Genomic DNA, 16604 nt, shown 5'->3' with positions numbered 1-16604 from the left:
TGGCCAGCAATCAAACCCGCGACCCTTGGGTTACAGGACAACACTCGGCCAATGGAGCCATGCTGGCCAGGGCTCTCCAGATAAAGTTTTGATACTTGGAAGAGTAACAGTGTGGGAATCTTGGTGATCTGGAGTGAGTCATTCCCTAAGGATTAATTAAACAAATAAAATTTGATCCAATGTATTTTATAAATGGTTTTATTAGCTGAGAAGCTACAGGCTCGAATTTGGAGTTGACGTAAACAAGAGACAAGTTTTTGTCAAATAGGCTTTCCTCAGTGAGCGTCTGGTAAAACGATGATGGTTTTGTGGGCACGCATTTTTCCACTGGCATCGGAACCAGTGGCAGTTCAGCATGGGATCCTTTTTGTCATCTGAACTGCTGGCCTTGCTGTGGTTGTTGACGGGAAGGGCACTCATGGAGATGCTGTCACTCTTTGAAGTTCAGGAGGCAGCACAGAAAGGACCCTGCTAGGCACTCAGAGGATGTGTAACTGCGTGCTCTCTCGAGCTATTTCAAGGTAGCAGACTCGGTGAGTCTCTCTCCTGTCTCATTCATCCGTTCATCCGTTCCTTTAGAAAACATTTATTAGGCCTCTGCAGCAGGCACTGTGGGAGGCGCTCAGTACATCACTCGGAAAGCCCTTCTGGCCCATTATTGCAGTCCGTGGCCTTATTTCACCCAGGTTGGGTAGCCGTGTGAACTGAGGAGAGCCAGAGGAAGGAAGGTTGGTAACAGAACAGTTCTCCGATGGGGACAAGACAGGTGCTGTCTTATCCACATCAGGGCAGAGCCATCACCAGGATGGACCATCCTAAAGAATGTGCACTGACTTGGGAATGAGGAGACGCAGACTCAAGTCCCGATTCAGTCACTGGCTGGATGGAGGACCTGGGGGGTGACTCACACCCTCTCTGAGCCACTTAGGCGCTCTATTGGGAGTGTTAAATAACACAATGCCTCCAAAAGTACCTTGAGGTCATTGCTGGAAAGGGTCCGTTACCTAGTGAGGACTGAGTGAGGGACTAAAGGAATGAAGGAACATGCTGTGAATCTCAGTGCTAGTGTACGACCAGCAGGTCACAGACTCGCTGGAAACAGATGTGAATAAGAACAAAGGAGAACCCTCTTTTCTTCTCCAGTCAGTCTCCTCCTGCCACTTCTGCCCCATTAAGCTTATCTTTTTCTAAGGCTCCAGCATCCTCTGCTTCCCTGAGCCAAAGAGAGATGCCATCCGTGAGGCCTTGGACCTAGGAGCCAGCCAGTCCTAGCTCTGTGTACAAGGGACCTAATCGTGCTGGGCTACTGGGGAGTGTAAATAAGAAGATATGTGGAAAGCTCTTGTTACCTGGTCCCATGCACAGATTACACATCCCATAAGTGGTGGCCATTTTTCTTTTGCTATTACCATTGTTATTTATCTGGTCAGGAGCAAGTTGCCAGATGGCCATTTTAATCACTGGCTTGACAGGGTGGATGTTCTGAAGTTCCTATTTTGTCTCTTTGTCTGTTCCTTCATCCATACGAGTTTATTCTGCATCTTCAGTTGTCAGGAACTATGCAGGGACACAGAGACACGAGAGAGAGTCCAGGTATCTGCCCTCTTGGAACCAGTTGGGAAGGTAGATATTGAGCAAACGTATCACTGCCTGTGCCATGCCTGGCTCATGAGACTTCCATACATATTCTATGACTGACTATTGAATGAGTTACAAGTGCTACAAGAGACAAAACAAGGAGGCCCTGTCTCTCCTGCCGGGAGAATCTCTGTCCTGGGCCGCTAGGAGTTACACAGGATGCTTGGGCCGGGGGCTAGCAGTCCCCATGAAGACTCAGTGCCTGGAGGTGGGGGTGGGGGCTGGAACGCTGAGCCCAGGGGTTGGAGTCTTGTATACAGTTGGTTAACGTGGGCCCCAAACACCACAAGCTTCCGTCAAGGGCACGGCGGTGCTTCACCGTTTTCGTAGCCATGGCATCTCATCCCATCTGGTACACATTGAGTGACAGTTAAATTTTTTTGCCTGGATGAATAGACGGATTCATTCATATGATAGAGATAAGATCTCTTCATTCTTCACACTGGATTTTGGGCATGCTTTTTATGGAATTCTGGAGAAACTGGAGAGAGACCACAGAGCTGGATCCATATCACCTTCAGTACTTGGTGGTTTAAAACAACAGCAGTCGTTTATTGTCTTTCATGGTTTCTGTAGGCAGGAGCTTGGGAACAGCTTGGCTAGACATTTCTGGATCGCTCATGCAGCTGCAGTTGGACAGTGGCTGGGGCTGGAACAGGTAGGGGCCAGCGCAGCTGGGAGCTGCTGGCCGTACCGCTCTCCGCGCCAGCTCAGGACTCCAACCGCGGTCACTGTGTGGGGCCGGCGAGGGCTCCCGCGCAGCAGGGCAGCCTCGGGAGGCTCCAAAAGCAAGTGTGTAGAGAGAGCCGGGTGGGAGTTTATTGCCACTTCTGACCTCAGCTTGGGAGTCACATGGCATCTGTTGCATTATCTTAGAAGCAAGTCACCAAGGCCAGCTCATCCAAACTCACCTCTTAATAGGAATGTCAGAGAATTTGAGGCATGTTTCAGGGCCGCCACTGAGACGCCCACTCACCTTGTCATTCCGCATTCCAAACCCCCGAAGCTCAAGGGCAAGAAGAGGGGAAGAGCCCCACCGGAGGCACCCAACCCGGCATCAGCAGAGCTGCAGCTCTGTCCAGTCCCTAGACTTGGGCGCCCTACTTCAAGATGACCTCCGTTTCCCTTCCTGCCCCTCTCCCTCCCACCATGTGGTGATGGGGACTGCCAGATCCTCGGCGCCTCGCTTTCTAGCTGAGCCCTCCCCAAGTTTAGATGATGTGCTAGCAGCAGGAGACCCGGGAGACCAGGCAAGGCCTCCGAGCAGTAATTCAGCTGGACTATTCGGCCCTTTCCAAAGGCCTCCCGGAAGCACAGGCTGCAGGGAACGCGGAGCCTGCATCCCTGTCCCGGCCCTCAGCCCCGCCCTACGGGCAGCGCTAACCCTGCCCTGCCGCGGGGTGGCGTGGAGCTGCCGCGGTGCTAGGGGCTGTGAAATTTGAACCACAAAATAATTTTTACCGTTGCTGTGAAATTAGGTAAAAATACAGAGTTTGGTGGCAGAATTCAGAGACACCCATCATCACTAAAAAGATTCTGAACACTCTCACCGGGATTTCGCTTGAGCAAGGGTGAGACACCTCGAGGACGTGTTTCCACCCCCATGAGTGAGTGTTTTCTTGGGGCTTGCGCTGCTTTCTTGTTCATTCTTCAGGAAGGCTTTATTATAAGATCGGGGGTAGAGGAAAAAGAAGAGGAGAAAAGGGAATGGACACTTTTTACAAGACCCTAATTATGTGCCAGGCATGACGGTAATTCATTTCCATGCCTTCAAGCCTAGCAGCACAGGCTTGGCCCTGCTCCACGCTCAGTGGGTACCTGACCCTGAGCAAGCTACTTAGCACCCTGTGTGTGCCTCGGCTTCCTCTTCTGTGGAATGGGAATAAGAATGCTGTCTACTTGCTAGAGTTGCTGTAAAATTAAATGAGACCTTGCCCAGAAGATGCTTAGTACGGCACGCAGAAAGGACTTCGTAAATGCCAGTTAATCCCACAGCTACCTTTCAAAGCCATTGTAACACCCCCGTCTTACAGCAGAGGAACCCACAGGCAGGCGAGCCACTGAGCTGTCAGGGCAGAAGCTGAGGTGACCCCACAGTCCTTGCTGCGTCCACTGCACCTCTGACGGCTCCAGCCAGGCCTCCCGGGCACGCTGTAGTGGGCGCGGGGGCTCCCCGAGGCTTCGCTCCCTGCAGGCCCTCCTCTCAGGCCCCTGGAGCAGGAGAGTTGAAAAGAGAAGGCCGGGAATCCAAGTGTGAGGCTCTGTAAAGCGCAGGATGGCAGAGAATGTTCTAGGCAGAGGGGACAGTCCCGTGGAGACTCTGAGGGCAAGAAGAACTTAGCAGGTTTGAGGAATTAAAGAGGGGCCAGTTTGGACAGAGCGGAATGGGCCACGGAGTGAGTGAAAATGAACCAGAAGGTCACAGAGGAAGGCAGGGCTGGGTTCATGCGGGATTTCAGGGCCTAGTGCAGAGTTTGCGTGTTGCCAGATGTGGAATGGGCGAGCATCGGAGGTTGAATGAAGCATGGAATCACGCGGCCCGATGCCCGCTCTGAGAACAGCGCCCTGGCTGCTTGTGTAGAGAATAGAGCTTGGGCAAAGGCCAAGGGGAAAGCAGGGGTACGGTGAGGGGGCTGGGGGGGAAACGATGGAGCCGGGAGGCGCACGTGGAGGGGAGAGGCGGGCAAATTCAGACCGTTTGGCAGGTAGAAAGGACAGGCTCCTGTTTTGCTAGTGGAAGCGACAGGACCCGGGGACAGGCTCTCCGAGAGTGGTGAAGAAGGCGGCGGAGTCCAGGGCGGCTCCGGGTTTCCAGCTTGAGCAGCCATGGCAGAAGGTGCCCAGCAGAGCTGGGGAAGGCTGGAGGGAGCAGGCTTGCGACTGGACCAGGGAACTTCCACAGGCTGGCGAGATAGGGGAGGGGCAGTTAGAGTCACAAATCTTGAGCTCTTAACACAGGCCTGGGGCTATTCGGGAACTGTCTACAGAGACTATTTAGGGAAGGGCTAAGAATCCCAGGGAGTAAATAAGCACAGGAGGAGGGGCCTGGCCTTGAGGGCCTCTAACACAGAGGTCCCTAATGGAGGCAGCACGGGTGCGCAGGCGCAGGCCTGGGGCTGTGGTGTCTGGAAGCCCCTGGAGGAGGGAACAGTGTCCCTGGGGACTGGCAGCCTGGAAGCGACTGAGCACCCTGCCCTTACCTCCTCCCCGGGAGGACCCTGTGGCTTGTCCCCCGCCGCCTGCACTGCAGCTGCAGGCCTCGCCCCCAGAGGCCAAGGCCCTGCCTGACTGTTGCCAAGCAAAGCCTCACCAAGCAGCCACTCTCTGACGGACGGAGGCACTGCCCTGGCGGGAGACGGGCTCCTCTCTGGTGACTCCCAGCTGCAGGGGCCCCTAGGGCAGCAGGCAGAGCACGGTGCCAGCCCCCAGCAGGCCACGCGGGGCTGGAGCCAGCCGCCCCGCCCTTCCCCAGGTTCTCGGAATGTGCTTGGTTTGGGGCCCCGACTTTTCTGCTTGCCCAGTGGCTCTGCGGTTCTGGCTGCCCGGCACGGAGAGAAGCCGTTCCCTTTGAGTTTGAAGAACGCCAGTGCCGTGGGCCCTGGCATTTCCATCAGCTTCGCACAGCCCTTCCTTCCCTCAGAGAAACGTTAGAGAGCCCTTGCCCCACCCCCAGGTCTCCCACGGGACCGCGTCCCACTCTGTGCTTTGTGTCCTCTGCAAAATGATCTGCTTTCTTTTTGTACGGTCTCTGCAAATATTTAATTTTTAAAAAGAAAAAAAAACAGGAAATGACCTTTCTGGTATATTTGGAAAACAATTTGGAGCTGTGATGGAATCTGCCTGCGCGCTGAGGACTGCTAGCTGCAGGCTTGGAACGGGCAGTGTAGCTTTTGGCAGAGTCCGGGGCCTCTTCAGTTTACAAAGTGGGGGGAGAAGCGGGAAGGGCGGCTTCCCATGGGGAAAGCCGGCAGCACCCGGAGCACGCACCGGTAGGAGCCGCAGTCTCCGACCCCGGCCGCCGAGGGAGAGTCTGGGAAGCTGAGTGGAAGGCTCTTCCCTCCGACCTGAGCAGTCAGGGTCAATCTAATGCCTTTCAAGAGTCCAGACCCCAGGAAGGCACCAAAACCGCCCGAGGAGGAAGAGGGAAAGAGGATCGCTCTTGAGCACCATGCAGGGCTGGAGCTGAGAGAGGAGATACCAGGTTGCCATGGACCCAGACCATTCGTTAGCTCTGCCTGGATCACCCTCCCTCCACCTTCCTTGTAGATCACGGTCACCTCCTCAAGAAGGCCTTCCCTGAACATGTGACCTTGAACTGAACCATCCACACACACGGAACCCTGCTCTCTTCTTCCATAGCACTTTATCACAGTCTGCAATGAGGGATTCATTTCCCTGGTCTTTGTGTTTTTCTCTTTTCAAATTGTAAATGTCTGTTTAGGCTTCAGTGTATACACCATGTTTGGCACAGTCCTTGGCATATAGAAGGTGCTCTGAAAACACCGAATGAATGGAGGAATGAATGAACGGAGGAATGAATGAATGGAGGAATGAATGAATGGAGTGTCAGGGCCAGAAGAGACTTGGAGATTATATTTCAACCTTCATTATTCAGAGGGGGAAAGAAAGCTGGGGGAGAGGAAGGGACTCAACGGGGGTCATCCTCCTGCTTAGAGGTTGGGCCAGACCTTTGACCACCGTCATGATACAGGGCTGCCGTACCCCTTGGCTCTCTCTGCCCTGGAGTCTAGAACATCACTCATTGATCAAATATTCATTGAGCTTCAATTTTGTGCCAGACCTCTCAGATACAGCCTTGCACATGCCAGCCAGGTCAAGGCACCACTTTTGTAGAACTTCCGTTCCACTCAGCACCATAAAGCACAAAAGAACGAAGTATAAGCTTTGACATTCTATGTCCATTAAACAGTAAAAACAAAGGAGTTGAACAAAAAGGACGGTTTTACTGAAATCACCCAACAAAAATGAACAATACTAAGTGCTTTATTAATACTAAGTGATCAGTGGTACAGTGGCTTCAGGGTATATTTGTAAATGAAAAAAAGCAAGACAGAAACAGCTCTCTGTTTTAAATAAGAAGGAAAAAGGAGGGAAGATGAACATTGCATAGAGGAACTCTGGGAGGACACAAAGTGCCTGCCTTCGGGGTGTCTGTGGGAAGACCACCATACCTCCTCTTTTCCCTGTTGTGCCTTGTCATACCACATGGGCACGTACTCAAAAATGTAATGTTTTTAAAATACAGTGAGTGTTTTCACTATAAAAATACAGAACATACAAAGAGTATTTAAGTCACTCGTAACTGAATTAAATAATGTACATGATCATGTCATTGAGATTGTTCTCCATTTAACAATATAGGCAAACATTTCCCCATGTCTTTTAAAAATATTCAGAAGTATTTTAATGCCTAAGTGATATTTCATTTGGATATAAATTAGTTAAATATGTATATACGTCTGCATTTTCCATTTAAGCCATTTGGCATATCCATTTAGGAGCACATTTTGATGTCTTTAATTTTAGACTATTATAAATAACACTGTGATGAACATCTTTGTACATTGATTTTTATGCACAACTTGGGTTATTTTCTTAGAATAAATTATTGTAAGCTGACATAGCAGACATACTGACTTAGCGGCTTACGGATAGGAAAAAAAGTTGAGGTTTCTTGAAGCATCCTGTCAGGTCACTCCCCAGAGAGGCCCTGACAGTTTACACTCTCATTAACAGTCTGAGATTGACAATTTTCTGACGCGATTTCCAACTCTGAGGATTCTTTACTTCCACATTTGCTATTGACTTTGAAGAAGAGAGAGCGAGGGAAGAACACAAATGAAGAAAAACGGAACAACGTGCTCACCCTGTGGGTCAGAGAGCTCCCTAGATGCAAACCCCTGACCCATCTTTGGAACCACTGCCCTCTGAGGGGATGGGGCTAAGGCAGCGGGAGCCTGTTGGCTGGGTTGGTGTTTTCCAGGATTGTGCTCTGAGCTTGGCACACTTCCCTCCTTGAGCCAGGAGAGCCAGCTTCCTGCACTGGGCAACTCGTAAGGTCAGCTGGGCAGGGGTGGGAGCCAAGGCCCAGAGTATCTGCTCCTTTTAGGCGGAGCCTGTAACTTCATCCCATGGTGTCAGATCCTAGAGATACCAGAGAAGAACATCAACACAGCAGTCTCTAGTGGGCCGGGGCCTTCCGCAGTAATCCTGAGAAAGCGTCACTTTATCGTTCCCGCAGATAGGAAAAGAGGGATGGAGGGAAGGTAGAAAGACAGATGCAAAATTAATTTGAGGAGTATTTATTGAGGATCTGCTCTTTGTGCTGGTGGAGAATCTGAGGATGGGGCAGCCAGAGCATGTTGGCTTAGCTGCCATGATCAGGCCTTTCAGCCTGGCACAGTGAAAATCCAAATAAAGCCCTGGCTGGCGTGGCTCAGTTGGAGCCTCATCTGGTGAACCAAAAGGTCACGGGTTCAATTCCCAGTCAGGGCACATGCCAGGTTGCAGGTTCAGTCCCAGGTTGGGGTGCATGGGAGAGGCAACTGATCGATGTTTCTTACATCACTGTCCCTTCCCTTCACTCGAAAATCAATGGGCATGCCCTCGGGTTAAGATTAAAAAGAAGAAGAAGAAGAAATCCAAATAAAAATCCTTATTTTCATGGAGCTAGAATTCTAGTTGGAGGAAAAGAGTCAGGAAGCAGCGCTCGGGGAGGTGGTGTGACCCGCGCAGGGTCTGTGCCTTCCTGTCGGCAGCAGGAATAACGTGGAGGACGAGCCTGGCGCCCTGAGGCCTTTCTGAGTCATGGTTACAAACTTCCTCACTAATCTCAGGGAGCTGTGTGACAACTGAGTGAGCGAGGCATGGAAAACATATAGAGTGACTTGGTAAATGTTACCTTTACTTAGTGTTAGAATTACCCTAATTTTTATTGTTATTGCTGCTATGGCAACAGGCCATCCCCATGTTCTGAAGCTCTGAGCAGTTCACCCAGCGGCGGTGGGGGGGGGGGGGGCGGGGGCGGCGGCAGTGGAACTTCTGTGACCTGCAGAAGGAACCGCCTCTGGGATTTCAGAGTTTTGTTTTTTGTTGGGTTTTTTTTTTCCCCTGTCATCGTCGTTTGTTTTTTGCTGTAGAGGAGCCGAAGCACAGTGACTGGGGCCACTTCCTTCCCTCGGGGCAGCCAAGGAAAAGGCAGGCTGGGCGCGCCCTCTGCCGGAGCTCTAGGGGAGCCCCTGAGACACAATTCCCGCCCTGCCTTTAACCCTGGGGTAACAGAGGTCCAGAGAGGGGCAGAGCCAGGTTCACAGCACGAGGTCACTCTTTTTTCTCTTCTACTGGACACCCCCCTGTCTCCCGTGCCTGATCTTTGACTGCCCTAATTTATTTTTCAGGTGTCTCTTCCCAGCTAGGTATTGGGAGATGGGGTTTTAGCCCTCCGTACTGGCCAGCCCCTCCCCGCTCCTCCCACTGCCCTCTCCTTCCTCTGCCTCCCCCTCTGCCCCTCCCCCTTTCTTCTCTGTCTCTATCTCCCTCCCTCCCGCTCTCCCTTCCCCTCTCGTGCACACACACATTCCCCAAAGCATTCACTGAGTCCCACCCTGGGCACTTTGGGGCGCATACTGCCAGGCAACGTCAGTTATCTTCTGAAAACATGACACAATAACTGGAGCATATAAAAACTTCTACCTTTACAAAAATACAGACTTAAAGGGAAAGTTCCCCTTAGTCACAGAGAATCACACTTGGCAGGGTTTTTTTCGGCCTGTATCTGCTATCTTTCACCACAGAAACTGGGTTTTATTTTAGGCGTTATTTAGGCGTTGAAAACCTACATCTTTCAATTAACAGTTTATCTCCAAGCCCTTGCTATATCAGTATAGGCCCATCTGGCACCCTTCTTTTTTATAAATACTTTATAATTCATGTAATGCCTGGCCGCCTGCTGGACGCTCAGAGGGCGCCCTGCGGTGCGCCGTCACCAAACTCCCTCACTCTGCAGAGGACCTTGACATTGTGCCTGCGTGCATCTAGAACTGGGGCTTGCTGGACCCGCCCCACCTAGGAGGGCTCTGAAGGTGTGAGGTCAGGCCAGCGGCTTAGACCACCCTCCCACTTCCCAAAGCAGGCTCTGCCAGGCAGCCAGGGTCCCGGCGGTGGGTCTGATTGCCCTCAGAAAAATCACAGGTGGCCAGTGAGAGACACTCATTCAGACCCCCCAGCAGGTTACAGTTTTTCATGTGATAGTATTTGTGGTCGGCAAGGTGCAGATAAACAGACAGTATGTGCGGCTGATGAGAATAGAAGTAGGAACAGTAATGAATTTTATAAGTTTTATACTCATTTTTTCATCATCAAAAATACAGTTGACTCTTGAACCATGTGAGTTTGAACTGCGGGGGTCTGTTTATAAGTGGATTTTTTTTTTTTCAATTGACCCATGCATTTCAAACCTGCGTTTTTTGGGGTCAGCTGGCAGCTGGGAACCTGGCGGTGTGGAGGGCCGACCTCAGTTACGCGTGGATCCTGGACCGCACGGGCAGTCGGTGCCCCTAACCGTGCCACTGTGCCATGGGAAGGCAGCTTGGAACTGTGTCGAAACAACATGTCTTAACACTATTTCATCCTTCGCTTTAGCCCATCAATTCTACTTCCTAGGAATGTTCTCTAAGGATTTACATAAAGACCTAGTACCATCTGTGATTGTGTAAAATTGGAAAGTATCCCCATGTTCATTTCTTGGGGACAGATCAAACTGTAGCACGTGCAAGTATGCAGGTACAAAAGTCACCAATAGGGAACCTTAATGGCACACTCTAGACTGTTCCAAATAGTAGGCTATAAAACACAATGCATTGTATCATCCCCATATAATTTTTAAACTATATATGGCCCTTCTTGATATATATGGTTCTCTCCTTTCTCTATGTAGTATAACCAGCCACCAGGGCTGTTGGCCACTATCTCAGCAATAACTTCTAATGCCCTGTCTCCCCTCCTCGTGCCGTACCCCAGGTCTCTCCTCAGCTCCGTCCCCCGTCCCCTCGGAGGGCTCACAAGCATCTCAAAGTTAACATGGCCGATGGAACCCTTAACCTTCACCCACCACCGCGCCCCTGAATGCGCCTCCTCTGCTGCTCCCCATATCTGGGGGCCCGCTTCCCAGCGGTCAGACACTGAGTCCTGCTGATTCATCCTCTGGGCGACATGTAGAACCTGGCCACCACCACCTTCCTCCCTGCGCCGTCTTTCTCACCTCTGACCTCTGCGGGAGCTCAGCGTTCCCCTCCCGGGCCCTGCTTAACCTGGATCACCTCTGAAAATGCAGATCTGACCATCAGGACCTGGCCTGGACGCCTCAGGGACCAGGTCGCGGGCGTGATCGGGCGGGCCCCTGCCCAGCTCCTCTGCATTCTGGGTGTCGCTGCCTCGCCCACCATCCCCAAGCCTGCAGCTCGTTGTTATTCCATCCCGCTCAGAGCCTTCACACATGCTGTTCCCCTCAGTGCCTTGTCCTGATAACACCCATTACCTCCTTGGATCTCTGACGCCCAGCCTTGGTCGAGCTCTGGTAGTCACTCCAGCGCCCTGCCTTCTCCCTAGAAGCCCCGAGCACCATGGTAATTACTAGGTGCAAGGTAGTTTACGTAACTGAGAGCAGGGACCATGGCTGACCTATGCATTCCTGTATCTACAGCACTCAGCCAGTGCCTGGCACGGGACTTTCTTTTTTTTTTTTAAGATTTTATTTATTTTTAAAGAGGAGGAAAGGGAAGAAGAGGGGGTAGAAACATCGATGTGTGAGAGAAACATTGATCAGTTGCCTCTTGTACACACTCCAGCCAGGGACAAGCCTGCAACCCATGCATGTGTCCTGGCTGGGAATTGAACCAGCAACCTTTTGCTTTGGAGGATGACACTCAACCAATGAGCCACACTGGTCAGGGCTGGCATGTGATACTGATGAATGTGTTGTTATTTATCAATAACTTTAAAGACAGAGCTGTTCTTTGAAACATCGGTGGATTTCTGGGTGTGAAATTACAGGTGGCATTTTGTTCTTTGAACCTTTTCTGTGCTTTCTGTTTTGTCATCAACAATCAAGGCAATAACTCGTTTTGTCAGAAGGTATCAGTGCTGGGGACCAGGACTGTGTCTTCCCCACAGGATGCACTTGGACTCACGGCTGCCCTCCTGCCCTTGTCCCCCCAGGCCTGACGAGCGATGCGACAGGCATGATGGAAGTCGAGTCCTCCTACTCGGACTTCATCTCCTGTGACCGGACTGGCCGTCGGAACGCAGTCCCTGACATCCAGGGAGACTCCGAGGCCGTGAGCGTGAGGAAGCTGGCTGGAGACATGGGCGAGCTGGCACTGGAGGGGGCAGGTCAGGACGCCCTCAGCACCGCGCACGGCTCCCCACTCCTCCCCACTCCTCCGTGAGAACAGGCCCCACCCAGGCCTGGGGCCGCCGCCTCATGTCCAGGCTCAGATACCAGGGGCTCAGAAGGCTCTCCCTGGCAGCCGTCGTTGGCCCTCCCAACCACAGGATGCCTCAGCCCTCTGATGCGGCCTCCTGGGTTTAAACATGCGCGCCTCGGGAGCAGGGCCTTCTGTTCTGGGCAGTAGCAGGGGTTTGGAAACCACAGGCTGAAGAGGCGAACGGAGAAAGCTGCACCTGCTGTCCCTGCTGCCTCCACCCCATTCCCCCCTCCCCTCCCCTCCCCTCCCCTCCCCTTCCCTCCCCGTCCCTCCCCTCCCTCCCCTCTCCTTCCCCATCCCGAGTACAGGACAGAGAAGACTTTGTGGGGACACGCACCCAACCCCATCATGTTTTTTTATCTGGACAAATAGGCCCGGAGAAGCTGGGTGGCTTGCTCAGGTTACCTTGTTCTCCAGCAGGTTAACGCAGGAGGACCAGGCCGCCCCCAGCCCCCAGCCCCCAGCCCGAAGAACTGCACCCACACCCTCCTCTGTCCCGTCAGCCCTCCTTATCATGCGGCCCACACTCCCCGCCCCTGCGCACCAGCCTCCGAGGGTGTCACCCCGCCCCCTCACCAGCCCCCGCTCCTCTTTCTCCCTTGGTGCCTCTGATCCAGCGGAGGAAAGTACTTCTATTTCTTTTTTAACATTTATTTAAATATATGTATTTATTATTTATTTTTGGTTCCCCACAACTGCAAACCAAACCACCAGGAAGCAAAGTGACCTTTCGCTTGGCGGCGGCGGTGGGGGGGGGGAGGGTGACACCCAACCAAGCCACATCGTCAGGGCAGTACTTCTATTTCTGAAAAGCCCCTTGCAGGCTGAACACACCGCTCCCTCTGTCTGGCCTTCCCTGCTCACCCCTCCCGTCTCCCCCCGCCCCCCGCCACCACCCCGCCTCTGGCTCACTCTTGATTCTTAGAAACACCAACTGCTCTGCTGAGAGGCCTCCCTGACCACACCCGCCTCAGGCAGAGGGAGGCGCATCTTCGCGCCTCCAAGCTGCACTTAGCACAGTGCCCCCTGTCTAGGCTGTGAGTTTCTCCCACACAGGGTCTGTCTTGTGTCCTTGGTCCTGGCATCATTTGGAAACGATCGAGGTGCCTGGTCCGTGGCTGTTGACCGTGCGGCTGAATGAGCAGCTGCGGCCGGGGCGCACTGCCAGGGGCTCGTGGCCGGGGCTTCTGTATCCTCACCTCTGGCGAGCTGTGTTCTCCCTCTGCCCCAGCACTTGCAGCCCCTTGTTCGTGGGCCCCATCCCTTCTAATACCTGTTTCCCCCTCCACTTCGAAATCTCTGAAGCGTCTGTGTCCAAAGGTGCATGACATCTCCACAGAACTTTTCTGTATTTTTGACCCGTAGCAATCTGGATCACGTGGATTGTATGCATTTTTTAAAAAAAATCCTCATCAAAGGATATGTTTTTATTGATTTTGAAAGAGAAACATTGATGTAAGAAACATTGATTGGTTGCTTCCCATACGTGCCCCAACCAGAGATCAGACCCGCGCCCTTTCTGGTGTGCGGGGCACTGCTCCAACCAGCTGAGTCACCTGGCCAGGCTGAGTGCATGACAGTTTCCTTCCAGGGTGCCTGACATTCAGAAGGGGACCTGAGAAAGGCACCATGCTCGCTGCAAGGAAGCGAGGCACTCGGGGCGGAATGTGGGCCGCACTGGCCCGGGAGCGCTCCCGCAGCGGGGGAGAGTCCCCACAGCAGGCCCGCAGCCCTGCTCAGCCCGCAGACTTTCCAGGGAGGGGCATCCGAACAGTCTGATTCCATGGGCCTGGCTTAGAGTCTGCTTTCCTAAAGCGTCCCAGGGGACTGATGCACAGTATGTGTGTGCAAACCTCTGCCTTCCCTGATATTTCCTTATGTGGGGCGCACAAACATTTCCTTACTTGGCCTTATAATGAGAGAAACAACAGACAAGGCATGGAGCAGTAAGTGCACTGCCAGGCAGCGTGTGACCGTGAAACGTTTCCAAATGGTGCCCTAAAACTGTCCCGAGAGGTCCCAAGGGTGCTGATTGGTGAGGAAAGTGCTTAAAGGCCTTCTCCTCAGGCCAGGAGAGCTGGGACTGGCCCAGAGGAAGCATTGCCATTGGCTAAGACATTATCACATGTCCAATGGCCACAGGCAGGCCCAACGCACCTGTTGTGAGCAGGCAGAGGTGTCACCTTCCTCTCTTTAGAGATCAGGAAACAGACTCAGGGAGATTAAATGAATTGTCCATGGTCCCACAGCGAGGAAACGGCAGGGCAGAGGTTACTGCGCACTCTGACAAGACTTTTTCTGCATGCCAGCCGGAGCTCAGAGCCAACTTGGGCATCACAGGCTGGGAAATTTGCCCAGAGTGCCGTCTAGTTTGTCAGGCTTCTGGAGGGGCCGGGGGGACCCTCTGCGACCAAGCCTTTGCTACGGTTACCACCCAGGAGAGGAGGTGGCCTGGCAGGGAGCCAGATGTCCAAATTCTCCCTGTACCTCTTGCTACTGCTCACGCCCGCTTCCCAAGACTGCTGCAAGGGCAGAACGAGGCCGTGCCGAGGACGACAGCCCTGTGTGAACCCTAGAGAATGCCGCTTGGCAGAAGTCAGAATTCATGGGAGGGACGCTGGCTTCCTTCACCGCTCCGTCTCAGGCAAATCAGTTCCTCCCTCTCAGCCTCGGTTTTCTCACTCGTATCCTGCCCCTAATCACACCTCCAGGCTGCTGTGTGGATTGCATGGAGCTGGCACAGGGCGGTGGTGGTTAGTCATGTGAAAGGCGCAGCCTACGGGTGCAAAGACAGAGGCCGGAGCCGGCGCTGTGGCTGGTCTGGTGAGGACATGGCACGGCGAAGCAGCCATGGGCTCCACCCCTAACCCGGCTGCGGGCCGCACCCTGGTGCTCCCCTAAGCCGGGCCAGCCTGATGCCCGTTTCCGTCTTGCAGGAATTACCATTCTCGGAGCACGTGTTCCATGCTGGGGCCCCGTTTGCCCTCTCCTTCAGAAGGACCTACACAAGTATCTTGACCCTCAGCAGCCCTTTGCCTGGTGCTTTTAGCGCCCATCCACAGCCCTGGCCTTTGACTGTAATTATACTAGTGCCACCACATGCGTTTTGTAAGGATTGAATTGTCAGACCAGGCTGAAGTTCCCTTTGGCCACCACCACCCCCAATCCGCCCCTGTCTGCGCCCCCGGGGCTCGCCCACTGTCACCACTGTGGGCCCTTCCCGACCTCCTGTGCTTTACGTCTGTGTATGTGACCCGCTTCCTCTTCCCTCCAGAAGGACAGGTGGAGGCAGGCACCTCGGACAAGGAGGCCAGCAACCAGCCAGAGAGCAGCGACGGGACCACCTCATCTTGAGTCTGACCTTGCCCAGGGAGGCTGGAGAGAGACTGCTGTCCCCACCCGGACAGGGAGCCCTGGAGCTGGCCGGACAGCCTCTTCTCTGAGCCCCATGTTCCAGGCAAACAAGGCCAGACTGAAAGGCACCCCCAGAGGCCGCCGCGGCCCTTACCTGGGAAGGCCCTCCGCCCACACCCGCTGGCCCCGCACTACCACCTCCTCACTGTGCCCAGGTACACTTTCAAGACACTTTAACCGCAGGATGTTATTTTTCCATTGGCACCGGGACTCGGGGGCTGCGCCCTGCCCGCCTGGGTGAGCAGCCCCTCCCCCGAAGAAGGCTCCTCTCCTGGCGGCCTGGGCAGGGGCCACGCCCCTCTTCTCCGATCCCAGCCTCCTAGGCCAAGGCCATCTGATCTCTTTTTTGGAAAATCACTTTTAAACTTTTAAAAAATTTTAAACATTTTTCAGCAGAGAGGGAAGGAGCCGACAATCAATTCACTTTTGGTTTTTGAAAGCCATTTTAAGCTAAACTCTGAGCATCGGTGCAGCTCTGAGGTTCCCTCGTGGAGCTTCACAATCGGTTTTTAGGGAAGGGACTTTTGTGCTCAAAACTACCTGATCAACTTTGTGCCCTTTCTTTCTACCAAGATGAATAACACCTGGGACCCAGGAAATAAATGCTGATGATTTGTGTGATGGGTTTAAGATGATTGATTATTTCTCCTTGAAGCAGCAGAAGCAGGACTGGGCCTCGTTCTCATGAGTCCCCAGTCAGCCGGGACCCATTGCCGCCCCGGGCTTCCACAGAAGCCACCCCGCTCCTGGGCCTGGTGACCGAGGACCCTCCTTCCACCTCAGCCTCTCTCGCCGCAGTCTGCAGCTTCAGGAACCCAAAAGGAAGGTTTTCCCCTTAGAACCTAGACTAGAAGGTGCTAAGAGCTCAGGGAGCACCTAAGCAGACGGCTCCTCAAGCCTTGTTTCTTGGGGGAGCCAGGCCGTAGGCCCTGGGCAAGCTGCTCAAGTCTGGGAGCCCCAGCCGCTCCTTCTGTTCCCACCTCCCCCTGACGTCATCCTGTCCAAGACCACGTATCACACGCTGTGTGACGCCAGTCGTTGGCTTCT

At 53.4% G+C, this 16604-nt stretch overlaps 1 protein-coding gene across 2 annotated transcripts in view; it reads left to right on the top strand.

Annotated features, from left to right (window-relative positions):
- The window catches only part of PKIG (cAMP-dependent protein kinase inhibitor gamma), a 71089-nt gene extending 54906 nt beyond the window's left edge, over window positions 1-16183 (top strand). For both annotated transcript variants that reach the window (XM_054573707.1, XM_054573708.1), the window contains exons 3-4: window positions 11875-12048; window positions 15418-16183. In XM_054573707.1, coding sequence (XP_054429682.1) covers window positions 11898-12048; window positions 15418-15497 — 231 coding nt within the window. In that variant the 5' untranslated portion in view covers window positions 11875-11897 and the 3' untranslated portion in view covers window positions 15498-16183. The remainder of the gene's footprint in view (window positions 1-11874; window positions 12049-15417) is intronic.
- The last annotated feature ends 421 nt before the right edge of the window (window positions 16184-16604 follow it).

Source organism: Pteronotus mesoamericanus, unplaced genomic scaffold (genome assembly GCF_021234165.1).
Source record: "Pteronotus mesoamericanus isolate MK-2021 breed Mesoamerican mustached bat unplaced genomic scaffold, CSHL_Meso_final contig_25, whole genome shotgun sequence".
Lineage (NCBI taxonomy): Eukaryota > Metazoa > Chordata > Mammalia > Chiroptera > Mormoopidae > Pteronotus > Pteronotus mesoamericanus.
This window is presented reverse-complemented; position numbering and strand designations above follow the sequence as displayed.